This window comes from Oncorhynchus keta, unplaced genomic scaffold (genome assembly GCF_023373465.1).
Source record: "Oncorhynchus keta strain PuntledgeMale-10-30-2019 unplaced genomic scaffold, Oket_V2 Un_contig_496_pilon_pilon, whole genome shotgun sequence".
Classification (NCBI taxonomy): domain Eukaryota; kingdom Metazoa; phylum Chordata; class Actinopteri; order Salmoniformes; family Salmonidae; genus Oncorhynchus; species Oncorhynchus keta.
Window position 1 is genome coordinate 263,197 of NW_026288052.1, and position 27,955 is coordinate 291,151.

A 27,955-nucleotide genomic window follows, 5' to 3' on the forward strand; every position below is an offset into this window, starting at 1 on the left:
GTGAGATTTTAGTGCAGAAGATCGACAGGAAGTTTTGAGAGAAGGGTTCCATCCGACCAGGCTGACAGCTTGCAATGCTGTAGGATCGTTTAGTGCCAAAGTAATGGGATGGGCTGATGGTTTTTGTGGATAGTGTAAAGCAGGGTTTGATGGTGCAATTTAAGTTTTACCCCATTACCCTTTTTTGATCAAAATGTGCAATACTCATTCCGACCTGCTAAGGGCAGCAATTAGCAACACCGCGTCTAGTCTGCCGGAAAGCCACAGGAAGAAGAAGTTGTATGCGGGTTATTGTGAGTGGTTTGTAGCTGAATGACTGGATAAATGGACAATAATGATGGGTGAGTTCATTAACTTCCAATAAAAATAGTCTCGATTCATAAACAGTTTTTAGTTGCAGATGCATTATACGGTGAGTGGATATATATTTAGAGAAGGCAACTACAAAAGACTGAACTGCTTGTTAGCATAGCTAGCTAGTCTGCCTCCCCAGCTCAGTAACGTTAGCTTGCTAGCGAGGTAACTTTCGAATTGGCAAGATTGTTTGAATAAACTCAACTTGTCCGATAAATGAAGATCTACTGTGATTACGCGCACAAAATCACTTAATTTAAAAAGTGCATTCCCCCAGGAATGTAATTTAAAGCTACTACAGTACAATATTTCTGACTGCTAAACGTGTCTTCCCCGCTCACCGCTGTGTGGTAACCTTTTGCCGATGTGACTTTTGGTAGTTGTAGTTTAAATTGTTCACTAAGAGGCTCTTTCCCCTATTTTAGTATGATATACAAATGGTGTAAAATGCTTTTGATTACAATAGCTTTCATTCCAAATAACGAGTTTCAAAGGTTTATTTGGGTCTTCTAAGATTAGTTAAATACGTTTATTTATAAGACTACAACTACCACGAGCACTGTCGATGTCCCTGAACAGTGGTCCCTCATTTCAAAACAATGCGACGATCACATGAAATTGAAAACACCAATGCATGACCTTTGTTACAATATAAACTACCTAGGGTTATATTTTAAAAACATTGTACAGGTGAGTTTTAGTCTCAACGTTTAATCGGCCCTGAAATTACAACAATGTTCAGAATGGCGTGTAGTTGGCTAGCTAGCTAGTTAGCTAACACTAGCTTGATCAGTCACAATGTAATCTTAGCTAACTCTATAAAATATCTCTCGCTTTCTTTGCCTCATCTTCACTCCGTCCTTTCTATCTCTGCCTCCCCTTCTCCGCTCCTCCCGTTGTTTTCTTACTCTCCCTCCCTTTGTCTCAACCCCGGTCTCTCCATCGTTCTCTGCCTGACCCCCGTTCCATCTCTCTCACTCCTGTCTCCCCCCAGGATGGAGGTGGAGGGCTGGGACTCTGGTCTGGAGGAGGAGCTGGGTGTGTCTCTGGAGGAGCTGAGTAAGTGGATTGAGGAGGAGGTGGAGAGGAGCGAGGCAGTCCGCCAGAGGAAGGCCCAGCTGGCTGAGCTCAAAGAATGGGTGGAGCAGAAAGAGAAGGAAGAGGAGGTGGTGGACAAACTCTTCAACAATGCCAACCAGTGAGTGTGGGGGGATGATGTTTTGTTTCTTTCTTTCTCAGGTCCATAGTAGATTGGAAGACTTTAGGGTGTGTGTCTCTGTGTCAGGTCTACAGAAGAATGTGAGGCCCGGCTTACTGTAAAATAGGACTGGTGTGTGTGTGTGTGTGTTACCGTCTGTGTGATTCTCTCCATTGTGTGTGTGTGTTGCAGGTCCATAGTGGAGTGTGAGGCTCTGGTAAAGTCCACCTACAGTAAAATGGGTCTGGTCTACAAGGAGAGCTCTTCAGAGGATGAGGGTGGAGTGGGAGGGGTTCAGTCCTCTGATGTCATAGAAATTGACGATGATGATGACGATGATGATGTCATCGCTGTGGGCTTATGTACGTACTGCCACTTACTCCCAGTGAGCTAAACAATATGTTTACCAATGGAAACCTTTCCAGGGGGGCAGCTCCAGGATAAGACACAGGAGTGAATGTCTAACCTGGTTTCTTTTCTCTCTTCTCTGACCTCTTTCCTCTCAGTGGTTCCTCCCAAGAAACCTGGGATACCTGTCCATGATGCAATGGTGAGAACAAATAACTAGTCACACACACACTCGTGTTAATTGAATGTGTATTAATTGACCCTGTTATCTGCAGATTTCCAGTGTTCTTCCCAGCCGGTGTTCAAAGATGTCTCTCTCTCTCTCTCTCTCTCTCTCTATCTCTTCCCCAAACATACATAAATACATACATACATACATACATACATACATACATACATACATACATACATACATACATACATACATACATACATACATACATACATACATACCGTGGGGCAAAAAAGTATTTAGTCAGCCACCAATTGTACACGTTCTCCCACTTAAAAAGACGAGAGGCCTGTAATTATCATCATAGGTACACTTCAACTATGACAGACAAAATGAGAAAAAAAAATCCGGAAAATCACATTGATTTTTTATGAATTTATTTGCAAATTATGGTGGAAAATAATTATTTGGTCACCTACAAACAAGCAAGATTTCTGGCTCTCACAGACCTGTAACTTCTTTAAGAGGCTCCTCTGTCCTCCACTTGTTACCTGTATTAATGGCACCTGTTTGAACTTGTTATCAGTATAAAAGACACCTGTCCACAACCTCAAACAGTCACACTCCAAACTCCACTATGGCCAAGACCAAAGAGATGTCAAAGGACACCAGAAACAAAATTGTAGACCTGCACCAGGCTGGGAAGACTGAATCTGCAATAGGTAAGCAGTTTGGTTTGAAGAAATCAACTGTGGGAGCAATTATTAGGAAATGGAAGACATACAAGACCACTGATAATCTCCCTCGATCTGGGGCTCCACGCAAGATCTCACCCCGTGGGGTCAAAATGATCACAAGAACGGTGAGCAAAAATCCCAGAACCACACCTAGTGAATGACCTGCAGAGAGCTGGGACCAAAGTAACAAAGCCTACCATCAGTAACACACTACGCCGCCAGGGACTCAAATCCTGCAGTGCAAGATGTGTCACCCTGCTTAAGCCAGTACATGTCCAGGCCCGTCTGAAGTTTGCTAGAGAGCATTTGGATGATCCAGAAGAAGATTGGGAGAATGTCATATGGTCAGATGAAACCAAAATATAACTTTTTGGTAAAAACTCAACTTGTCGTGTTTGGAGGACAAAGAATGCTGAGTTGCATCCAAAGAACATCATACCTACTGTGAAGCATGGGGGTGGAAACATAAAGCTTAGGGGCTGTTTTTCTGCAAAGGGACCAGGACGACTGATCCGTGTAAAGGAAAGAATGAATGGGGCCATGTATCGTGAGATTTTGAGTGAAAACCTTCCATCAGCAAGGGCATTGAAGATGAAATGTGGCTGGGTCTTTCAGCATGACAATGATCCCAAACACACCGCCCGTGGCCTAGCCAGTCTCCAGATCTCAACCCCATAGAAAATCTTTGGAGGGAGTTGACATTCTGTGTTGCCCAGCAACAGCCCCAAAATATCACTGCTCTAGAGGAGATCGGCATGGAGGAATGGGCCAAAATACCAGCAACAGTGTGAAGACTGTGAAGACTTACAGAAAACGTTTGACCTCTGTCATTCCCAAAAAAGGGTATATAACAAAGTATTGAGATAATCTTTTGTTATTGACCAAATACTTATTTTCCACCATAATTTGCAAATAAATTCATTCAAAATCCTACAATGTGATTTTCTGGATTTTTTTATCTAATTTTGTCTGTCATAGTTGAAGTGTACCTATGATGAAATTTACAGGCCTCTCATCTTTTTAAGTGGGAGAACTTGTACAATTGGTGGCTGAGTAAATACTTTTTTTGCCCCACTGTACGTACGTGCATACAAACAAATACTGGTGGTAGTTAAAATTCAAAAAGAATTTTGAACAATATCCACATGTATGTGGTAATTGTTTGTGTGTACTGTAGTTTAAGGAGGCGTCGGCAGCTCTCCAGCGTTCCTCCCAGCAGGTGTTGAAGCTGGCCCAGACAGTCAACAAGAACTCTTCTTCCGGGCCTGCTATACAACAGCCAGGTAATGGCACCAATGTGCAATTCTGTGTCTGTGGTTGATGTATATCTCTGGGTCGCTAGGTGGCGTTCTCTCTTCAGTGTTGTCCATGATGGCAGTGTCTTTGTGTGTGTACATACTGCACAAATGTTCATGTGTGTTTTTTATTTTGTGTAGGTGGCCCAGTGCCCATGCCAGCAGTGTTTGTGTCCCAGGCCACGCCCAGAAACACACCCACCCAGCCTAACCCCTCACTGAAGGATGATGAAATCAGACTGGAGATGAGTCTTCTGGGAAAGAAACGGACCAAGACCTGGCACAGCGGAATGCTCATCGCCATCAACCCTGTCGGTGAGACATGCACACACACACACACACACACACACACACACACACACACACACACACACACACACCTATGCACATGGTGAAGTTTGACATTGAATGTGTGTGTTTGTAGGTAATGGTTACAGTAAGTACAAGGTGAAGTTTGAGAACAAGGGGAAGAGTCTACTGTCTGGGAACCACATAGCGTTTCACTACCACCCCACCCTGGAGAGGCTATACGTGGGAGCCAGGGTGGTCGCCAAGTACAAGGACGGCAACCAGGTCTGGCTCTATGCTGGCATCGTGGCAGAGATGCCCAACAACAAGAACCGCATGAGGTGGGAAGCTGTGTGTGTGTGAGCATATTTCAAATATCCTCTGTGTGTCTGAAGGGTTGTGAAGCTGTTTCAAATATCCTCTCTGTGTCTGGTGAAGGTTTGTGAAGCTGTTTCAAATATCCTCTGTGTGTTTGGTGAAGGGTTGTGAAGCTGTTTCAAATATCCTCTGTGTGTTTGGTGAAGGGTTGTGAAGCTGTTTCAAATATCCTCTGTGTGTTTGGTGAAGGGTTGTGAAGCTGTTTCAAATATCCTCTGTGTGTTTGGTGAAGGGTTGTGAAGCTGTTTCAAATATCCTCTGTGTGTTTGGTGAAGGGTTGTGAAGCTGTTTCAAATATCCTCTGTGTGTTTGGTGAAGGGTTGTGAAGCTGTTTCAAATATCCTCTGTGTGTTTGGTGAAGGGTTGTGAAGCTGTTTCAAATATCCTCTCTGTGTCTGGTGAAGGGTTGTGAAGCTGTTTCAACAGTTGTCTATGTGTGTTTCAGGTTCCTGATCTTCTTTGACGACGGTTATGCCTCCTACGTGACCCTGCCTGAGCTCTATCCTGTCTGCAGACCAAGTAAGAACCCTCCTTTCTGTCTTCATGTCCTCTTTCCTTTCAATATGCTCTCTTTTCTCCTATCAATCTGGTTTTGGGATGTGACCTCAGCTTACCCTCTTCACATCTTCTCTCACCATCTCTCCTCTCCCCCATTGTCTTCTCTCACCATCTCTCCTCTTCCTCTCCCCATCATATTTTCTCCCCCAGTGAAGCGTACATGGGAGGACATAGAGGATGCATCGTGTAAAGACTTCATAGAGGAATATATAACGTCATACCCCAACAGGCCCATGGTGCTGCTGAAGGCAGGCCAGGTCATCAAGACAGAGTGGGAGGGGACATGGTGGAGGAGCAGAGTGGAGGAGGTGGACGGCAGCCTCGTCAAGATCCTCTTCCTGGTATGATGACATCATCACTGGGATTTGATTACCCGGCAACTTTATTTATAGTCTGATTTAACATGACGGTCGCAGCATGTTATAAACAGGGATATTTTAGTTTCTGGTTTTGAATCACATTTTTATACTACTTCTGCAGACACTCAACAAAATATGAAAATAAGGTAGATAAGATAAAGCAATTAAATGACTGAAAAGTAATATCTGTGGTAATCCGTTTGTATGGTTATTTGTTCTCCTTCAGGATGACAAGCGTAGTGAGTGGATCTACCGCGGTTCAACCAGGCTGGAGCCCATGTTCAACCTGAAGACCAACTGTGCCAACACCCAGGAGAAGAAGATGGCTGGCCAGCAGAGGACACGCCCCAGCATGGGTAACACCCACTCTATTCAATCAATCATTTAATATATGAACAATCAAACCAATCACTTAACCAATCAATCCATCTTTAATAACCCAGCAGGATCACATATTATACTGTACATGACGGAACCTTGACCTGTCCTTCATTGGATAACTCTAGTCTCTACTTCATTGGATAACTCTAGTCTCTACTTCATTGGATAACTCTAGTCTCTACTTCATTGGATAACTCTAGTCTCTACTTCATTGGATAACTCTAGTCTCTACTTCATTGGATAACTCTCTTCTCTACTTCATTGGATAACTCTAGTCTCTCCTTCATTGGATAACTCTCTCCTTCATTGGATAACTCTCTCCTTCATTGGATAACTCTCTCCTTCATTGGATAACTCTAGTCTCTACTTCATTGGATAACTCTAGTCTCTACTTCATTGGATAACTCTAGTCTCTACTTCATTGGATAACTCTCTTCTCTACTTCATTGGATAACTCTAGTCTCTACTTCATTGGATAACTCTAGTCTCTACTTCATTGGATAACTCTAGTCTCTCCTTCATTGGATAACTCTAGTCTCTCCTTCATTGGATAACTCTAGTCTCTCCTTCATTGGATAACTCTAGTCTCTCCTTCATTGGATAACTCTAGTCTCTCCTTCATTGGATAACTCTAGTCTCTACTTCATTGGATAACTCTCTTCTCTACTTCATTGGATAACTCTAGTCTCTACTTCATTGGATAACTCTAGTCTCTACTTCATTGGATAACTCTCTTCTCTACTTCATTGGATAACTCTAGTCTCTACTTCATTGGATAACTCTAGTCTCTACTTCATTGGATAACTCTAGTCTCTCCTTCATTGGATAACTCTAGTCTCTCCTTCATTGGATAACTCTAGTCTCTCCTTCATTGGATAACTCTAGTCTCTCCTTCATTGGATAACTCTAGTCTCTCCTTCATTGGATAACTCTAGTCTCTACTTCATTGGATAACTCTAGTCTCTACTTAATTGGATAACTCTAGTCTCTACTTCATTGGATAACTCTAGTCTCTACTTCATTGGATAACTCTAGTCTCTACTTCATTGGGATGCCGTTAACATTTTCTCTCTCTCTCTGTAGGAGCATTGAGGACCAAGGGCCCCGTGGTCCAGTATCACAGTGGGGGGAACACCATAACCCCCAGTGGGACCCCCACTAAATCCCCCCATCCCCTCTCCCCACCCTCCTCTATCCCTCCTACACCCTCCCAGCCCAATCAGCTTGCACGAACAGAGTGAGTATCACAGACACACAGTTTAAATCTTGTGACATTCCTTGAAAATGGACATCCTCTCTCCCCTCTCGCTGCTACATTTACCCCTTTTCTCCCTGATCCCCCCCTTCTTCCCTCCTGTTCCTCTGTCTCCCCCACCCTCAACAGTCCTAAGTATCAGATGGCTAAGAAGAGTACTTCTCCATACATTCCCACGCCAGGAGGCTCTCGCACTGGATTGGCCAGTAATAGCCACGCCCCTAAAGTCATGCAGCCCCAACCTCCAACTGGGTCTCCTGGAAACTCATCCAGGTGAGAGAGGGGACAGGAAATGTATGAACCTAAAAAAAAAACATCAAATCTGCATTAATTAGGTCCCTTCTCCTTCTGCTATTGAACATAATCTCTTACTAAACAGCCACACTCACAAATATGCTGTTTTATAGGAATCTATTCGTAACTCTACTTCACTCTCGCACCCCCCTCCAGAATGTATGTCCTTCAGACTGGCAACATCCAGACTCTCACGTCCCTACAGCCTATCCAACACCAGCAGCAGTCTCTGCCCCCTCCTCCCCAAGCCCCTCCCACTGCCCCCGCACCTGCAGTGACCCCATACACCTTCAGTAATGACCGGATTCCCCACGAGCCCTCGTACCGCGCCCCCACAGACCGCATCTTCTACCTGCCTCACACCTGCCAGCCTGCTTGTCTCAACCGTATCCGGCCCTCCAGACCAGATATGCACCGGGGCAGGAACCCCCTGCTCACCCCTCTACTGTACGAGTTCAGACGCATGACGGGCCGACGGAGAGTCAACCGCAAGGTAAAGACAGAAAAAGAGCTTTGAGAAGTATTATCTTTGGATTGGATTATAATAGTGGGACAGATTTTGGTATTAACTATCTTTCATCCCCCGTCAGATGTCGTTCCATGTGATCTACAAGTCTCCTTGTGGGCTGTGTCTGCGCAGCATGGCAGAGATCCAGCGCTACCTGTTCCAGACGCGCTGTGACTTCATCTTCCTGGAGATGTTCTGCTTGGACCCTTATGTCCTGGTCGACCGGCGCTTCCAGCCCCAGAAGCCTTACTACTACATTCGAGACATCACCAACGGCCGCGAGGACATTCCCCTGTCCTGCGTCAACGAGATCGACATCACACCACCCCCCGACGTGGCCTACAGTGAGGAGAGGGATTTCTCAATCAGTATATAGGCCTTGAGTTACTATAGAGGCCTCAATCAAACGATTACCCATCAGAGCGCTAGTTCTTCCTGTATAGTACGGGCCAATGGTGGTGCACTAGCTACACAACACGTAAGGAAAGGGGGATACCTAGTCAGTTGTACAACTGAATCCATTCAACTGAAATGTGTCTTCTGCATTTAACCCCTCTGAATCAGAGAGGTGCGGGGGGGCTGCCATAATTGGACATTCTTCGGCGCCCAGGGAACAGTGGGTTAACTGCCTTGCTCAGGGGTAGAAAGGCAGATTTTTACCTTGTCAGCTCAGGGATTCGATCTAGCAACCTTTCAGTTACTGACCTAACGCTCTAACCACCTAGGCTACCTGGAATAGGGAGTCAATTGAGATGAAGGGTGAAGAATTCCTGAAGACGTCAGTGACTGATGTCTGTGTGTTCCCAGGTAAGGAGCGTATCCCTGAAGACGGAGTGTTCATCAACACCAGTCCTGAGTTCCTGGTGGGCTGTGACTGTACCGACGGCTGCAGGGACAAGTCAGTACTATGCCTCTTGACCTTCTGACCTTCCTGTGACCCCCTCGTGACCCCCTCATCTGGGCTCTGTCTTAGATTTCACATGTCCAATTGTTAAATCAGGGATTCATTTATTTAGTCAATTGAAATAGTTGAAATGGAGATTGTGTGTGTTGTGTAGGTCCAAGTGTTCGTGTCACCAGCTGACCCTGCAGGCCACAGCCTGTACCCCTGGAGCACAGATCAACCACACGGCTGGATACACACAAAAGAGACTGGAGGAGTGTTTGCCCACCGGGTGAGAGACGCACACAAACAACACAAACAGCCACAAACACAGACATCCCTCTTACTAATCTCTCCCCCTCTCCGTCCTTCCCCCTCTCAGGATTTATGAGTGTAATAAGCGTTGTAAGTGCTGCAGTCAGATGTGTACTAACCGTCTGGTGCAGCACGGTCTGCAGGTGAGGCTGCAGCTCTTTAAGACCCAGAACAAAGGCTGGGGTATCCGCTGTCTGGACGACGTGGCCAAGGGGTCCTTCGTCTGTATCTACGCAGGTACGTCGTTGGGTGGTGTGGTGGAGGAGGGGACAGAGCGGTGTTATAGCAGGCGTTACACATGGATAACAGTATGCACCGGTATTCACATTGCATTACATGTAGGAAGTGGACTGCATAATAAGACCTGTCATTAACATTCAGAACAGCACATGGCTCCTTGTCAGTGTATATAATTGTTTAAATGCCTACAGATGAATGCAGAATGAATAGTAACGTAGAAGGTCTTGCCCTATTTCCTTTACTTCCCTTCTTCTCTTCTCTCTCGCTCTCCTCACATCTCAATTCAATGCAGGGCTTTAATGGCATGGGAAACATGTTTACATTGCCAAAGCAAGTGAAATAGATCATAAACAAAAGTAAAATAAACAATCAACAGTTAGCAGTAAACATTAGTTTCAGAGGATTAGAGCCATTTGAAATATCATATTATGGCTATCTACAGTGTTATAACTTTCTAATATAAATATGGCTTGTATTTACAATGATGTTTGTTTTTTCACTGGTTACTCTTTTCTTGTGGCAACAGGTCACATCTTTCTGCTGTGGTGTCTCACTGGTATTTCACCTAATAAATACAGGACTTTATCCACATTTGATTTGCTTTCAAGTACTTTGTGGGTCTGTGTAATCTGAAGGAAATATGTGTCTCTCATATGGTCATACATTTGGCAGGAGGTTAGGAAGTGCAGCTCAGTGTGTACATAGGCAGACCTGGCTCTTGAGAGAAGGCAGGCTATGGCGCCCTCTCTCAATAGCAAGGCTATGCTCACTGAGTCTGTACATAGTCAAAGCTTTCCTTAAGTTTGGGTCAGTCACAGTGGTCAGGTGTTCTGCCACTGTGTACTCTCTGTTTAGGGCCAAATAGCATTCTAGTTTGCTCTGTTTTTTTGTTAATTCTTTCCAATGTGTTAAGTAATTATCTTTTTGTTTTCGCATGATTTGGTTGGGTGTAGTTGTGTTGTTGTCCTGGGGGTTTGTGAACAGAGCCCGAAGACCAGCTTTCTTAGGGGACTCTTGTCTAAGTTAATCTCCCTATAAGTGATGGTTTTGTTATGGAAGGTTTGGGAATTGCTTCCTTTTAGCTGGTTGTAGAATTCGGCATAATTTTGCTTCTGCATGCATCATTTGGATGACTCTCAATTTGGTGTTTGTCCCATTTTGTGAACCCCAGACCTCACAGCGTACCCCAGACCTCACAACCATAAAGGGCAATGGGTTCTATAACTGATCCAAGTGTTTTTAGACAGATCATAATTAGGATGTCAAATTTTATGTTCCTTTTGATGCCGTTGAAGGCACTTCTTGCCTTGTCTCTCAGTTCACAGCTTTGTGGTAGTTACCTGTGGTGCTGATATTTAGGCAGAGGTATGTATTGTTTTTTGTGTGCTCTAGAGCTACGGTGTCTAGGTGGAATTTGTCTTTGTGTTCTTGGCATCTGGACTTTTTTTGGAACAAGGTTTTTGTATTACTGAGATTTACTGTCAGGGCCCAGGTCAGATTCTGGTAGGGTGAGGCTGGGTGCTGCAGACTGCCCTCGCCAATTAATTTATATGTGTGTGTGTGTGTAATGTTGAAGAGGGTGGGGCTCAAGCCCTGTCTCACCCCACAGCTTTGTGGAAAGTAATGTGTGTGTGTATTTTTTGTCAATATTAACTGTACGTTTTTCCCCCAACACTGCTTGCCATTAATTTGTATAGCAGACCCTCATGCCAAATTGAGTTAAAAGCTTTTTTGAAATCAACAAAGAATGAGTTTTGTTTAGGGTGTGCAGGGTGAATACGTGGTCTATCGCACAGTAATTTGGTAAAAAGCCTATTTGACATTTGCTCAGTACATTGTTTTCATTGAAGAATTGTACGAGTCTGCTGTCAATGATATTGCTTAGGATTTTCACACGGTTGCTGTTGATGATGCGTATCCCACAATAGCTATTGGGGTCAAGTTGTCTCCACTTTTGTGGATTGGGGTAATGAGTCCTTGATTCCAAATATTGGGGAAGATGCCAGATGCCCTTTTTGGGTTGGAGGGTTTTTATTTTGTCCTGTAGCTCATTCAATGTAATTGGAGAATCCAGTGAGTTCTGGTAGTCTTTAATAGCTGATTGTAAGATTTGCGATTGATCATGTATATGTTTTTGCTGTTTACCTTTTGTTATAGGGCCAAAAAGTTTGGGATAGATTATGCTTTGTGGTGTTTGTTTTTGTGTTCCAATTATCCCAAAAGTGGTTAGATTCTATGGATTCTTCAATTACATTGATCTGATTTCTGGCGTGCTGTTCCTTTTTCTGTCTTGTTTTAGTGATTCACCATAGTGAAGGCGTATACTCAGGCTTTCTAGGTCTCTATATTTGTGGTTGGGTAGGTTTCTCAATTTCTTAGGTTTTTGCGTTCTTCATCCAGCCATTTGTCATTGCTTTGAACTTTCTTTGGTTGTCTGCTTGAGATTTTTAGATTTCATAGGGAAGCTGAAATGTCGAATATACTGTTTCGGCTTTCTACTGTTACAGTGAAATGTTTTGTCCAGGAAGTTGTCTAAAAGGGATTGAATTTGTTGTTGTTTGGTAGGTTTCTACACTACACTTTTCTATAGCATTTCTTAATGTTACTCAGTTCCTTTGGCTTTGATGCCTCATGATTGAGTTTTGCTCTGTTTAAGTAGACTGTGATTTTGCTTGTGGTCTAATAGGGGTGTCAGTGGACTGACTGTGAACGCTCTGAGAGACTCTGGGTTGAAGTCAGTGATAAAATAGCCTACAGTACTACTGCCAAGGGATGAGCTGTAGGTGTACGTACCATAGGAGTCCCCTCGAAGCCAACCATTGACTATATACATACCCAGCGTGCGACAGAGCTGTAGGAGTTGTGACCCATTTTTGTTGGTTGTTTTGTCATAGTTGTGTCTAGGGGGGGGATTTTTGGGAGGATAGACTGTCTCCTCCAGGTAGGTGTTTGTCCCCCTGTGTGCTGAGAGTGTCTGGTTCTTGTCCAGTTCTGGCATTTAGGTCACCACAGACTAGTACATGTCCCTGGGCCTGGAAATGGTTGTTCTCCCCCTCCAGGATGGAGAAGCTCTTATTGTTAGTATGAGGATTCTATTGGGGGAATATAGGTAGCACACATGAGGACATTTGTCTCTGTTGGGATAGTTTCCTTGTTCATTTCTGGCCAGGTGTAAATTTGTTCCTCTCTTGACTAATTTAATAGAGTCCTTTGGCTCAGCGCTACACCAAGTTAGCATTCCCCTGAGTGTCTTTCCTGTTCCACACCTGGTAATTCAGTGGATGGGACTACCAGCTCTCTGTAACCCAGAGAATGCAACCAGCGGGTTTGTCTCCTCTATACCATTGAAGATTACAATGTCTGTATTTCCACTTTATTTGTAGTCTGGGTTCCTGGTCTTTAGACCAAAGGCAGATGACCTCAGACATGGTATATTCCAGGATGAGATGGTAAAACCTTTGTGTTCCATAGTGTCTAGTGTTGTTTTCATGTAGTTTTGTCCCGCACGCCCTCCTTCTCTCCCTCTCTCCCTCCCTCTCTCCCTCCCTCCCTCCCTCCCTCCCTCCCTCCCTCCCTAACTCTCTCTCTCTCGTCTCTCTCTCTCGTCTCTCTCTCTCGTCTCTCTCCTCGCTCCCTCCCTCTCTCTCTCACTCTCACACTCACTCACTCTCACTCTCTTCTCTCTCTCCCTCCCTCTCTCCCAGGTAAGATTCTGACAGATGACTTTGCGGACAAGGAGGGTCTGGAGATGGGTGATGAGTACTTTGCTAACCTGGACCACATAGAGAGTGTGGAGAACTTCAAGGAAGGGTATGAGAGTGAGGCCCACTGTTCAGACAGTGACGGGAGTGGGGTGGACATGTCCAGGCTGAAGAACCCCCCCTCGTCCTCCCTGGCTTTGCAGAACAAGACCCTTCCCAAACCCCCCCAGAGAACCAATGCTGCCAACCCCGCTGGCAAAGGTGAGGGGTCACAGTTTAGTCTGGCGTTTACTTTTGACCAGAGCCAAAGTAGTGCACTATATAGGGATTATGATGCCATTTAGGACTCGCATAGGGTCTGAAATGACACCTTTTGTGGTTTTACGACTTCCTTCTCTCCGTCAGCGCGGGGTGCTGGTGGCGACTCCTCTAAGGATGGGGATAGTGATGAAGAGTCAAACAACGACAAAAGTTCAGACGACACGTTTGTGAAGGACCCCTACTACAGCTCCAGCTCTGTGTGGAGGAGCTACACCACCCGTCGCCAGGCCAAGGGCGTCATGGAAGGTGTGTGCGCACTTAACTGAACCCCCAGTTGTCACGCTGGGCCTGCAGTAGGAAGTTATGTTAAAGGCCCACTGCAGTCAATGTGATATATATATTTCCACACCGAGGTTGATGTAAGAGCTATTTGAGAAGACCTCCTGAAAGGTCAGCCTGTTGTGGTGGGATGGAGTTTAGTCCTGCCTGATGACATCACCAGGCGGTTAATAAGTTAATAAGAAAGAGTTCCAAACATCTCTGCCAATAACAGCTAGTTATCTGTTTCCTCCTCCCCACTTGACAGGATCAACTGGGGATCCTTAATAAATACACAAATACAAATACCCTCAGACACTCCTAGCAACATTCATGCTTGAGAAATTGCCATTTTCTAGAAACATTTATTACATTCTTTACTATTTTAATTGAAAACAATCACAGTAAGATACTTAATTGTTACCCAGATATATTTGATATTGAGAAAAACAGCTGAACCTTTTTACATGTAGCAGCGTGATGTAAAATGATGTTTATTTAATCTGACCCCCATCCAGGGAGCCAGGACAGTAAGGATGGGATGAGTGTGTCAGTGGGGGGGAAGGAGGACAGGAAGCCACCCCCCATGCCAGAGGAGAGTGGGAAGAGTAAAGTAGCGTCCTGGCTCACCAACCAACCCTCTACCTCCCAGGCCACCGTTAAGATGGAGGGACTGAAGATCGAGAAGAAGGTAAGGGGGGGGGGGATGGCCCATATCCATCTCAGCTATTTTGTGTAGATCCTATTACATATATTATGAGAAATCGATCAGCCTCGATCTCTTGCTTTCATCTCCTGGTGTTCTGATTGGGCACCCTCTCATGTAATGATTGATTCCTTCTCATGTTTATTCATATATTATTTGTGTTCCGGTGCTCTGATTGGATACTGATACACCTTCTCCTGTGTTCTCGGTTCTAGGAGCCCGGAGACCAGAAAAGGTACGTAATGAATGATTGTGAAATGTAATTTCAACCTATTTAACTCTGGCTTGGCCCTTTTAGGCCTGTGTTGCACAATATCAAATATACCAGGTAGAATGTGCCATATGAATAACATTCGATAACGTTGAGTGACTCTGTGTGTTTTTGCGCCTTCCGCAGTCAACAATCAGTGAAGACGGAGGGGGGGAAGAGACAGGATGTGATGACGCTGTCGGACAGTGATGACGTCCAGACCATCAGCTCTGGATCTGATGACAACAAGGAGAGAGAGAAACGCACACAGGGTGAAGATGGGGGAGGTAGGGAGAGGATGGGGAGGAGAGGAGATGATGGCGGAGGAAGGGAGGATGGGAGGATGGGGGAGGAAGGGAGAGGAAGGGAGGATGGGGGAGGAAGGGAGGATGGGGGAGGAAGGGAGAGGAAGGGAGGAAGGGAGGATGGGGGAGGAAGGGAGGATGGGGGAGGAAGGGAGGATGGGGGAGGAAGGGAGGAGAGGATGGGGAGGAAGGGAGAGGAGAGGATGGGGGAGGTAGGGAGAGGAGAGGATGGGGGAGGAAGGGAGAGGAGAGGATGGGGGAGGAGGGAAGGGAGATGGGGGAGGAAGGGAGGATGGGGAGGAAGGGAGGGAGAGAGGATGGGGGAGAAGGGAGAGGAGAGGATGGGGGAGGTAGGGAGAGGAGAGTATGGGGGAGGAAGGGAGAGGAGAGGATGGGGGAGGAAGGGAGAGGAAGGGAGGATGGGGGAGGAAGGGAGAGGAAGGGAGGATGGGGGAGGAAGGGAGAGGAAGGGAGGATGGGGGAGGAAGGGAGAGGAGAGGATGGGGGAGGAAGGGAGAGGAGAGGATGGGGGAGGAAGGGAGAGGAGAGTATGGGGGGGAGAGGAGAGGATGGGCAAGAGGATGGGAGGAAGGGAGGAGAGGATGGGGGGAGGAAGGGAGGAGGAGAGGAGGATGGGGGAGGAAGGGAGAGGATGGGGGAGGAAGGGAGAGGATGGGGGAGGAAGGGAGAGGATGGGGGAGGAAGGGAGAGGGGAGAGGAGAGGATGGGGGAGGAAGGGAGAGGAGAGGAAGGGGGAGAAGAGGAAGGCAGAAGGGAAATGCACACGGAGAGAAGGGAAGGCGGAGGAAAACGTGCACCGGTTTAGGAGGAAATTGGAGGGGGGAGGAAGAATGGGAGAAGGGGGCGAGGATGAGGGGGCAGGGGGGAAGAAGAAGAATGGGTGGAGGGGAAAACACAGGTGAGGAAAGGGGGAAGTTGGGGCTGTGGGTTCATAGATCTGTGTTTTATCAGGTATTGCCAGACCTGTTCATGTGGTGCTTCTCCCTAAATTGACCCTTTCTCTTCTCCCCTTCGTCCTCCCTCTCCTCCCTCTCCTTGCCTCCTGTCTCAGGTGCGGTGAAGAGGCAGGTGGCTGTGAAGTCCACGCGAGGCATTGCTCTGAAGAACTCCCATGGCCTGATGGTGAAGACTGGAGGGGCTGGGATGGGGCCAGGGGGAGGCCCGGGGGGCCACGGAGGGACACAGGGTAAGGGTGGGGACGGGGGAGACAGTGGACCTAAAAACACACGGCAGTTCTTCGATGGCGAGGAGTCCTGCTACATCATCGACGCCAAGCTGGAGGGCAACCTGGGGCGCTACCTCAACGTGAGTGTGATACGTGTGTCACTTTCCATTAACCGGTAATAGCTGGCTTTTGTCTGATTTTAAAATAAATGCATAAAAAAGATGATAAATAAAATTTCCGCCGGCCAATAGAAAAAAATCCCAGTGCAAAGTTTTTGCCTATTCATTGATGGATATACAGTTGACTGGTCATGCTTCTGCTGGAAGAGACCTCTAACTCGTTCGTCTGTTGAAAGAGGAGCGGACCAAAATGTGGCGTGGTAGTTACTCATGTTCTTTAATGGAAATATACGATACATGAAATAACTAAATATACAAAACAACAAACGGAACATGAAAAACTAACACAGAGACAGGAACAATCACCCACAAAATACACAGTGAAACCCAGTCTACCTAAATATGGTTCCCAATCAGAGACAACGAGAATCACCTGACTCTGATTGAGAACCGCCTCAGGCAGCCATAGACTATGCTAGACAACCCTACTTAACCACAATCCCAATACCTACTAAACCCCAATACAAAAACACACCACAAAAGTAACCCATGTCACACCCTGGCCTGACCAAATAAAGAAAGAAAACACAAAATACTAAGACCAAGGCGTGACACATTTGTATAATTTAATGGAATGTAATTGGCTCGTGTGTACAGTATAGTGGTTATGCATCTTATTTATCACACGCGTACAGCATACAGATACAGGGTCTTAGTGGAACATCTGTCAGACAGCAGAAGAGCTGCTGCTGCAGCATCTTGTGCTGCTTTCAAGACACCTGGGAACTCGTAAAAATCATGACGTCCGTGAACTTCAGGTTGGAAAGTCTGAGCTCTAGAAAGAGACCCGAGTTGGAATTCCGTGTTGGTTGACCATTCAAAACGATTTTTCTGAGTTGGAGCTAGTTTTTTTCTCCAGGTCCCATTTATCTTGAACTCACTGAAGTCAGAGATATCCGAGTTCCTATGCTTCATCAGCGCGCAACATTCCAGTTTGCAATAGAGACTATATGCATTTTGACAAAGGGAATAAAGCTCTCTGTCATCTCTCCCCCTTACAGCATAGCTGCAGTGCTAACCTGTTTGTCCAGAATGTGTTTGTAGACACACACGATCTACGTTTCCCCTGGGTAGCCTTCTTCGCCAGCAAGTGAGTGTTCTGTATTAGACATGGTAACATAGACTTGGTAGAAGCCTGTTACTCTGATAAAGAAACATGTATTATTTGAAATGGTTTTGTGCTGAGCACTTGTGAATGTTGCCTGTTGACCACTGAGTCATCCACTAACGTGTGTGTGTGTGTGTGTGTGTGTGTGTGTGTGTGTGTGTGTGTGTGTGTGTGTGTGTGTGTGTAGGCGTATCCGGGCGGGGACAGAGTTGACATGGGACTATAACTACGAGGTTGGCAGTGTGGAGGGAAAGGAGCTACTGTGCTGCTGTGGCTCAACAGAGTGCAGAGGAAGACTGCTATAAGAGACCCTCTATACCTCCATCTCATCCCTCTATTTCTTCATCTTATCTCGGAGTGCAGAGGAAGACTGCTATAAGAGGCCCTCTATACCTCCATCTCATCCCTCTATTTCTTCATCTTATCTCGGAGTGCAGAGGAAGACTGCTATAAGAGGCCCTCTATACCTCCATCTCATCCCTCTATTTCTTCATCTTATCTCGGAGTGCAGAGGAAGACTGCTATAAGAGGCCCTCTATACCTCCATCTCATCCCTCTATTTCTTCATCTTATCTCGGAGTGCAGAGGAAGACTGCTATAAGAGGCCCTCTATACCTCCATCTCATCCCTCTATTTCTTCATCTTATCTCGGAGTGCAGAGGCAGTTCTGCTATAAGAGACCTCTAACTCGGTCTCCTCTCTGAGTGTAGAAGAAGCCTGCTATAAGAGACCTCTAACTCCGTCTCCTCTCTGAGTGTAGAAGAAGCCTGCTATAAGAGACCTCTAACTCCGTCTCCTCTCTGAGTGTAGAAGAAGCCTGCTATAAGAGACCTCTAACTCTGTCTCCTCTCTGAGTGTAGAAGAAGCCTGCTGTAATGACACACTATGCTAGATGGGACACCTGCACCCACGAGTCTCTGTCCATGTTTCTCTTTTCTTCCTCCCCCTCTATCTTTTTTTCTGAATTGTTTGGCTGCCTATTGCTGATGTATTGTAATTCTTTACTGTTTTGTCTGTATGCCCAGTTGTCTGTATGCCCAGTTGTATTTGACTGTCTGTGAATTCAGACACAAACTGTGCTCTTCTCACAACTGAATAAAATCCTGTTTTCTACACATTCCACATAGTTTTTAATGTTTTATGCAGAAGGATTTCAGTGTACCTCAGGGCTAGATATAATTTGTGCTCCTTACAGCTGTAGTAGTGTTTCCCTCAAGAAAGCAGGAAGCCACTTTCATCGACACTGGAGTCAGTCTCTCAAAGCCACCAGACAGACACTGGAGCAGCCAGTGATGTTGGACTCAGTGTCTAGATGAGCCCCTGTGGACATGGGTCTTCATACATGTACACTGAGCAAAAATATAAACGCAACAATTTCAAAGGTTCTACTGAGTTGAAGTTCATATGAGATTCAGTCAATTGAAATATATTCATTAGGCCATAATGAATGATTTCACATCACTGGGAATACAGATATGCATCGTTAGGGTCACAGTACCTAAAAACCAAAAGGGAGGGGTATGGATCAGAAAAGCAGTTGGTATCTGGGGTGACCACCATTTACCTCATGCAGCGCGACACATCTCCTTTGCATAGAGTTGGTCAGGCTGTTGATTGGAATGTTGTCCCACTCTTCAATGGCTGTGCGAAGTTGCTCAATATTAGTTTAAATGAAACACGCTGTCGATCCAGAGCATCCCAAACATGCTCAATGGGTGACATCTCTGGTGAGTATACAGGCCATAGAAGAACTGGGCCATTGACAGAGGCACAATCCTAGTCATATTAGCAACCCATCCTAGCAGTTGCTATTAGATTCCCCCTCTTTCTAAGTTTCTAATGGAGATTTTCATCTCACTCACATATTGAACTGCTCACATTAGATGCGCTGTTTAGAACTGTTTTCCGCTAATTTCATTTTGTCAAATGTTTAAAAATTAATTAGCTGGTCCATTACAGGAATTGCATGTTCAATAATAGGCTATAGACTTTTTTTTCATTATACCCCCCAATTTCATGAAATCCAATTGCAATCCAATTACGATCTTGTCTCATTGCTGCAACTCCCCAACAGGCTCGGGAGAGGCGAAGATCGAGTCATGCGTCCTCTGAAACATGACCCGCCAAGCAGGTCTTCTTAACATCCACTTGCTTAACCCGGAAGCCAGCTTCACCAATGTGTCAGAGGAAACACTGTTCAACTGACAACTACTGGCAGCTTGCAGGTGCCCGGCCTGCCACAAGGAGTCGCTAGAGCGTGATGAGCCAAGGAAAGCCCCCCTGGCTAAACCCTCCCCTAACCCGGACAGCGCTGGGCCAATTGTGCACCGCCCTATTGGACACCAGGTCATGGCCAGTTGTGACAGCCTGGGATCGAACCCCAGGATATAGTGACGCCGCAACACTGCGATGCAGTGCCTAACATTCTGACCAGACCGCACTCACGTGTTCGTCTGCGTGCACCATTGCACATGTGGATTTTGTCCCCCCACACCAGACGCTATCAGGACACGCAGGTTGAAATATCAAAACAAACTCTGAACCAATTATATTAATTTTGGGACAGGTCAAAAAGCAATAAACATTTATGGCAATATAGCTAGCTAGCTTCCTGTTGCTAGCTAATTTGTTCTGTGATATAAACATTGGGTTGTTATTTTACCTGAAATGCACAAGGTCCTCTACTCCGACAATTAATCCACAGATAAAAAGGTAAACCAAATTATTTTCTCGTCATCTCTCCTCCTTCCTTCAGACTTCTTCTTCTTATTTCGTCTTGATATGGCAGTTGGCAACCAACTGTAAGGTACATTACAACAACTGACTGGAGTATGGACCTCAGTTCATCTTTCAATCACCCATGTGGGTATATTCTCCTAAAAACCAATGAGAAGATGGGAGAGGCAGGACTTGCAGCGTGTTGAGCATCACAAATAGAACCAAGTTATATTTTAGCTCCTGACCATGCAGACACTCGCTGATGCGTGCAAGCAGTGTGGGTGCAATGATTGAATGACATGTACAGTATGTGTACATTTATTTTGCAACGCTCACGCAGTTTACGTGTCCGTTCTGGTCAGCATGTTAGACCACTGCGCCACTCGGGAGGCTGGACTATAGCCTTTTGACTGTAAAACGATGTTTCCATTAAGCTCTTAATGAAATATGTCCGACCCTTGTATGCATGTGTAACCGATATGAAATGGCTGGCTAGTTTGCGGGATGTACACTAATAGCGTTTCAAACTGTGACGTCACTCGCTCTGAGACCTTGAAGTAGTTGTTCCCCTTGCTTTGCTTTTGTGTCGCGATGGGTAACGATGCTTCGAGGGTGGCTGTGGTCGATGTGTGCAGAGGGTCCCTGGTTCGAGCCCAGGTAGGGGCTAGGAGAGGGACAGAAACTAAACTGTTACACATGCACAGTATCAGAGAGGAACAGGCGAAGCGAGAGGTTCACTCTCACCAAAATAAGTAACATGGACTTATTTTGGGACTAATCTTGTCGCCTGCCTTCCCGCCTTGGGACGACTCCCATTGTTAGGGCAGAAACATAAGCATCTCATCATTATATACATATCTCTGATAGTATTTTCTGTTGGTCACGTCATTTTACTGGTTGGACATTTTCTTACCGTTCGTTGACCGGTTAATGAGGGTCAGTTAGTCGGCAGAATACCGACCAGGCATGCAGGGCACGTGCCCAGGGGTCCTGACCTCAGGGTGCCTCCATTGATTTTGTTAGTCACTCTCACTCAGATATCATTAACATGGCATAAGTCACTGTAAAATGTGTAGAATTGCAGGAAATTAGCTTTAAAACGGCAAAAATGTATCTCTGCCCCATGGCAAAATGAGTAGATTACATGACATTTTTAATTTTTTTGCTTGCTTGGTAGGGGGGTATTTGATTGAATCCTGGTCTCTGTGTTGTTAGAACGTTCTGAGGGGAGCTCTGGGGTTCCTGGTGAAAGAGAACCGTGAAATGGAAGGGCTGAACCAACAGCAGGCCTCTGAGATCATCAAGACCAAAGAACAGAGCAGAAGACACATTTCTGTTGGCTGTAACTAATGGACAATAAAGTTGTATTGTAGGTGTTATTGTATTGAATAATTGACTAATCTGTGAATGTGACTTTAGTAAAGCTTGAAGAAAGTGGTGTGTCGTACAGTCAAACATTTCCATCCCATCACAGGAGAAATCTAAAAGCCTGTCTGCTCACATCTCCTCCTGTTTCGAGGAGCTGCACCAGTTCCTGAGGAGGAGGGAGGAGGAGTTGAAGGAGGAGCAGGAGAGGGAAGAGAAGAAAACTGGCGGCCATGCTGAAGAATGATTGTGTAATACAGAACACGCTGATGATTGGGAGGGAGATGGAAGTGACTTTGCAGTCCGCTTTGGAGATACCTGAGTCTGACTACTTTCTAGAGGTGAGAGGAGTCTCACAGAGTCTAGTTACTGGTTGTCTTGTGGTCTGCCTTTCATAATTAGTGATTTGATGCGTGTGTGTGTATGTGTGTTCACAGTGGTGGACTGAAAGAGGCCTTTCTGTTATTGAGGGGATGAAGATGAAGGACACAGCCAAACCTAAGTGCAAAATCATTAAATATACACATGTGAATACAATGACATGAGCAAATATACAGTACCAGTCAAAAGTTTGGACACACCTACTCATTCAAGGGTTTTTCTTTATTTTGACTATTTTCTATGTTATAGAATAATAATGTAGACATGAAAACTATGTAATACCATATGGAATCATGTAGTAACCCAAAAAGTGTTAATTAGGGCTAGGCCCCTCTTTCTACACTTCCTGTCTGAATGATGTGCCCAAACTAAACTGCCTATAGCTCAGGCCCATAAGCCAGGATAGGCATATACAGTGGGGCAAAAAAGTATTTAGTCAGCCACCAATTGTGCAAGTTCTCCCACTTAAAAATATGAGAGAGGCCTGTAATTTTCATCATAGGTACACTTCAACTTTTTAATGAATTTATTTGCAAATTATGGTGGAAAATAACTATTTGGTCAATAACAAAAGTTTATCTCAATACTTTGTTGATATACCCTTTGTTGGCAATGACAGAGGTCAAACATTTTCTGTAAGTCTTCACAAGGTTTTCACACACTGTTGCTGGTATTTTGGTCCATTCCTCCATGCAGATCTCCTCTAGAGCAGTGATGTTATGGGGCTGTTGCTGGGAAACACGGACTTTCAACTCCCTCCAAAGATTTTCTTTGGGGTTGAGATCTGGAGACTGGCTAGGCCACTCCAGGACCTTGAAATGCTTCTTACGAAGGCACTCCTTTGTTGCCCGGGCGGTGTGTTTGGGATCATTGTCATGCTGAAAGACCCAGCCACGTTTCATCTTCAATGGCCTTGCTGATGGAAGGAGGTTTTCACTCAAAATCTCACGATACATGGCCCCATTCATTCTTTCCTTTACACGGATCAGTCATCCTGGTCCCTTTGCAGAAAAACAGCCCCTAAGCATGATGTTTCCACCCCCATGCTTCACAGTAGGTATGGTGTTCTTTGGATGCAACTCAGCATTCTTTGTCCTCCAAACACGACGAGTTGAGTTTTTACCAAAAAGTTATATTTTGGTTTCATCTGACCATATGACATTCTCCCAATCTTCTTCTGGATCATCCAAATGCTCTCTAGCAAACTTCAGACGGGCCTGGACATGTACTGGCTTAAGCAGGGGGACACGTCTGGCACTGCAGGATTTGAGTCCCTGGCGGCGTAGTGTGTTACTGATGGTAGGCTTTGTTACTTTGGTCCCAGCTCTCTGCAGGTCATTCACTAGGTCCCCCCTTATGGTTCTGGGATTTTTGCTCACCGTTCTTGTGATCATTTTGTCCCCACGGGGTGAGATCTTGCGTGGAGCCCCAGATCGAGGGAGATTATCAGTGGTCTTGTATTTCTTCCATTTCCTAATAATTGCTCCCACATTTGAGTTCTTCAAACCAAGCTGCTTACCTATTGCAGATTCAGTCTTCCCAGCCTGGTGCAGGTCTACAATTTTGTTTCTGGTGTCCTTTGACAGTTCTTTGGTCTTGGCCATATTGGAGTTTGGAGTGTGACTGTTTGAGGTTGTGGACAGGTGTCTTTTATACTGATAACAAGTTCAAACAGGTGCCATTAATACAGGTAACAAGTGGAGGACAGAGGAGCCACTTAAAGAAGAAGTTACAGGTCTGTGAGAGCCAGTAATGTTGCTTGTTTGTAGGTGACCAAATACTTATTTTCCACCATAATTTGCTAATAAATTCATAAAAAAATCCTACAATGTGATTTTCTGGATTGTTTTTCTCATTTTGTCTGTCATAGTTGAAGTGTACCTATGATGAACATCATCTTTTTAAGTGGGAGAACTTGCACAATTGGTGGCTGACTAAATACTTTTTTGCTCCACTGTAATTAGTACCATTGGACAGAAAACACATTGAAGTTTATGGAAATGTTTAAATAATGTAGGAGAATATAACACAATAGATATGGTAGGAGAAAGTCCAAAGAAAAACCAACCAGATTTTTTTTTGAGAGAGACCATCCTTTTAGAATTGCAGGAGAAAGGTCATTGAAAATTAGCTCCCTGGATGCAATTCCTATGTTCAAGGTTTCAGGCTTGTAACTTTAAAAATGAATAAGAAATATTAGTTTTAGTAGAGGGACACAGTCTTGGAAATTCGTATTTGCGTGCGCCATGAACACATTATGCTAAAATCTGTTTCCTATTGAACATTCTTCTTTCCTAAATAAATATTATAGTTTGATTACATTTTAAGGTACTAAAATGACTTTCTGGGATATAAAGAAGGACTTTATCTAACAAAATGTGTTATAGCTGGGACCCATTGGATGACAAATCAGAGGAAGATTTTCAAAAAGTAAGTGAATATTATTTTTTTTTTTACCCCCTTTTCTCCCCAATTTCGTGGTATCCATTTGTTAGTAGTTACAATCTTGTCTCATCGCTACAACTCCCGTATGGGCTCGGGAGAGACAAAGGTCGAAAGCCATGCGTCCTCCAAAACACAACCCAACCAAGCCACACTGCATCTTAACACAGCACGCATCCAACCATGGTTAGCGTTAGTGAATGTATGCACACATGACTGTAAGTCGCTTTGGATAAAAGCGTCTGCCAAATGGCATATATATGGTTAGCGTTTACTGCGCCCAGCTCGCCACAGGAGTCGCTGGTGCGCGATGAGACAAGGATATCCCTACCGGCCAAACCCTCCCTAACCCAGACAACGCTAGGCCAATTGTGCATCACCCCATGGACCTCCCGGCCGCGGCCGGCCGCGAGAGAGCCTGGGCTCGAACCCAGAGTCTCTGGTGGAACAGCAGAAAAATATTTTGATGTGGGGCGCCGTCCTCAAACAATCGCATGGCATGTTTTTGCTGTAATAAGCTACTGTAAATCGGACAGTGCAGATAGATTAAAACCAATCTAAGCTTTCAGCCGATATAAGACACTTATATGTACATAAATGTTTAAAATCCATCATATTTATGATTATTTATTTGAATTGCGCGTCCTCCAGCTTCATCTGAAATCGCTAGCGGGACTCCTATCCCTAAGAAGTTTTTAAACAAATCAAAATATATTTTAGATTCTTCAAATTAGCCACCCTTTGCCTTGATGACAGCTTTGCACACTCTTGGCATTATCTCAACCAGCTTCATGAGGAATGCTTTTCCAAGGAGATCCCACATTTGCTGAGCCCTTGTTGGTTGCTTTTCCTTCCCTCTGCAGTCCAACTCATCCCAAACCATCTCAATTGGGTTGTAGTTGAGTGATTGTATAGGCCAGGACATCTGATGCAGCACCATCACTCACCTTCTTGGTCAAATAGCCCTTACACAGCCTGGAGGTATATTTTGGGTCATTGTTCTGTTGAAAAACAAATGATAGTCCCACTAAGTGCAAACCAGATGGGATGGCGTATTGCTGCAGAATGATGTGGTGGCCATGCTGGTTAGGTTTGCCTTGAATTCTAAATAAATCACTGACAGTGTCACCAGCAAAGCACACCCACACCATCACACCTCCATGCTTCACGGTGGCAACCACACATGAGAAGATAATCTGTTTACCAACTCCACATTTCACAACAAAGACACAGGGATTGGAACCAAAAATCTCAAATTTGGTCTCATCAGACCAAAGGACAGATTTCCACCAGTCTAATGTCCATTGCTTGTGTTTCTTGGCCCAAGCAAGTCTCTTCTTCTTATTGGTGTCCTTTAGTAGTGGTTTCTTTGCAGCAAATCGATCATGAATTGACGCAGTCTCCTCTGAACAGTTTATGTTGAGTTGTTTCTGTTACTTGAACTCTGTGAAGCATTTATTTGGGCTGCAGTTTGAGGTGCAGTTAACTCTAATGAACTTATCCTCTGCAGCAGAGGTAACTCTGGGTCTTCCTTTCCTGTGGTGGTCCTAATGAGAGCCAGTTTCATCATAGCGCTTGATGGTTTTTGGGACTGAGCTTGAAGAAACTTTGCAAGTTCCTGACAGTTTCCGCATTGACTGACCTTCATGTGTTAAAGTAATGATGGACTGTCATTTCTCTTTGCTTATTTGAGCTGTTCTTGCCATAATATGGACTTGGTCTTTTACCAAATAGGGCTGTTATGTATACCACCCCTTCCTTGTCACTGAATGGCACAAACACATTAAGAAGGAAAGAAATTCCACAGATGAACTTTTAACAAGGCACACCTGTTAATTAAAATGCATACCAGGTGACTATCTCATGAAGCTGGTTAAGAGAATGCCAAGAGTGTGAACGCTGTCATCAAGGCAAAGGGTGGCTACTTTGAAGAATCTCAAATATAAAATATATTTGGATTTGTTTTGTTTTGTTTAATCGTTTTTTGGTTACTACATGATTCCATATGTGTTATTTTCTCGTGTTCATGTCTACACTATTATTCCATAATGTGTAAAATAGTAAAAATAAAGAAAACCATGGAATGAGTAGGTGTATCCAGACTTTTGACTGGTACTGTATGTATAGGTCCTGTATTGCCTTCTGAGAGATGTGTTGTGTCTTTTAGACCAATATGGCCAGCAGTGTCCCTACTATTAAGTCTTTTTTTGATAGGAAATGTTTGTTCCAGACAGTCTAACTCCAAAATGGTGAACTTTTTGTGGTAGTTTCAACCCTGTCTGTCTCAGTTACAGGTCAAGGGTTAGAGGTCTGTTTGTGACCCCTGACTCTCTCAATCTCGGCCTCTACGAGACTCACCTGCCCTTCTGCATGTGGAAGGAGATGCTAAAGATCATCAAACCGGGTGAGAATGAGGACTGACTGAGGAAACCAGGTGAGAATGAGGACTGACTGAGGAAACCAGGTGAGAATGAGGACCGACTGGGGAAACCAGGTGAGAGTAAGGACTGATTGGGGAAACCAAGTGAGAAAGAGAACAGGGGAAAGTGTGTGTCTCTAACTCCATCTCTCTCTCTCTGTCTGTTGAACTCTTCCCCTCAGTTCCTGTGCGCCTCACCCTTAGCAGCAGTGATGATTCCTATTTAAAGGTATTAGAGGGTGGGGCCAGTGTCAGGCACGCAGAACGGAAGGGCGGCTTCGGCTTCAATTACTACCGTGACTACGCCGCCACCACCACCGTCGTCTCCACAGAAACCGTCCAAACAGGGCAGCACTACTGGGAAGTGGAGGTGGGGGGGAAGCTGGACTGGGGGGTGGGGCTAAAGGTGAAGGAAGATTCCGGCAAAGAGTCTGTCCTGTCTCCAGAGAGGGAGACACCTGAAACCCCACCTCTTCAAGGAATACCTAGGATAGGGTAAGTAAGGGTAAGTAATCCTTCTCACCCCCCCCAACAAGATTTAGATGCAAGTGGCTGTTCCACTGGTTGTCATAAGGTGTATGCACCAATTTGTAAGTCGCTCTGGATAAGAGCGTCTGCTAAATGACTTAAATGTAAATGTAAATGTAAATAATGTTGCACCTGAAGCCTGAGAAGGGCCTGGTGTTCAGCCATGATGGTGTGGAGACACCCCTGATGGCAGCTGCAGGTGACCCAGGTACTCAGGCTGAGGCCCAGGCCGGGCCTCGTAGGGTGGGGCTGTACCTAGACTGTGACAGGGAGAGGGTGTCCTTCTATGATGCAGACAGCATGGTTCTCCTCCACTCCTCATGGTGCAGCTTCATCTCCCCTGGTTCCTTATGCCTCTGCCCCGGGCCGTATATGGAGGGCCGCAACAATAACCCACTGACTGTCTGTTGGTACTGACCCAGCAGGCAAACTGGTTGCAATGACGTCATTATGATATATTTTCTGACGTCATGGTCAGGTTTTGTTCACGTCTTTTTAGTAACCAGAAAAGCATGTATAAAATAG

The 27,955-nt window shown here is 45.1% G+C and overlaps 1 protein-coding gene and 1 pseudogene across 4 annotated transcripts; both read left to right on the top strand.

The window, feature by feature from the left end:
* Nucleotides 1–205: 205 nt before the first annotated feature.
* Nucleotides 206–18,694, top strand: LOC118374768 (histone-lysine N-methyltransferase SETDB1-B-like). Of its 4 annotated transcripts, none has more exons than XM_052509700.1 (25): nt 206–341; nt 1,349–1,552; nt 1,745–1,914; nt 2,059–2,102; nt 3,987–4,092; nt 4,246–4,419; nt 4,529–4,733; nt 5,216–5,289; nt 5,479–5,669; nt 5,914–6,043; nt 7,152–7,305; nt 7,453–7,596; nt 7,774–8,110; nt 8,208–8,469; nt 8,933–9,023; nt 9,184–9,300; nt 9,391–9,560; nt 13,268–13,525; nt 13,670–13,831; nt 14,362–14,534; nt 14,765–14,784; nt 14,947–15,086; nt 16,177–16,430; nt 17,471–17,559; nt 17,765–18,694. In XM_052509700.1, exons 1-25 carry the CDS (start codon nt 325–327, stop codon nt 17,880–17,882), a joined length of 3,804 nt encoding a protein of 1,267 aa, XP_052365660.1. In that variant the 5' UTR covers nt 206–324; the 3' UTR covers nt 17,883–18,694. The 4 variants fall into 4 exon arrangements, with proteins under 4 accessions (XP_052365660.1, XP_052365661.1, XP_052365663.1 ...); XM_052509701.1 differs by having other exon boundaries at nt 14,947–15,071; XM_052509703.1 differs by lacking the exon at nt 206–341 and adding an exon at nt 392–412.
* A 2,080-nt stretch (nt 18,695–20,774) lies between these two features.
* LOC118374774 (nuclear factor 7, brain-like) lies at nt 20,775–27,847 on the top strand (annotated as a pseudogene).
* Nucleotides 27,848–27,955: the final 108 nt, after the last annotated feature.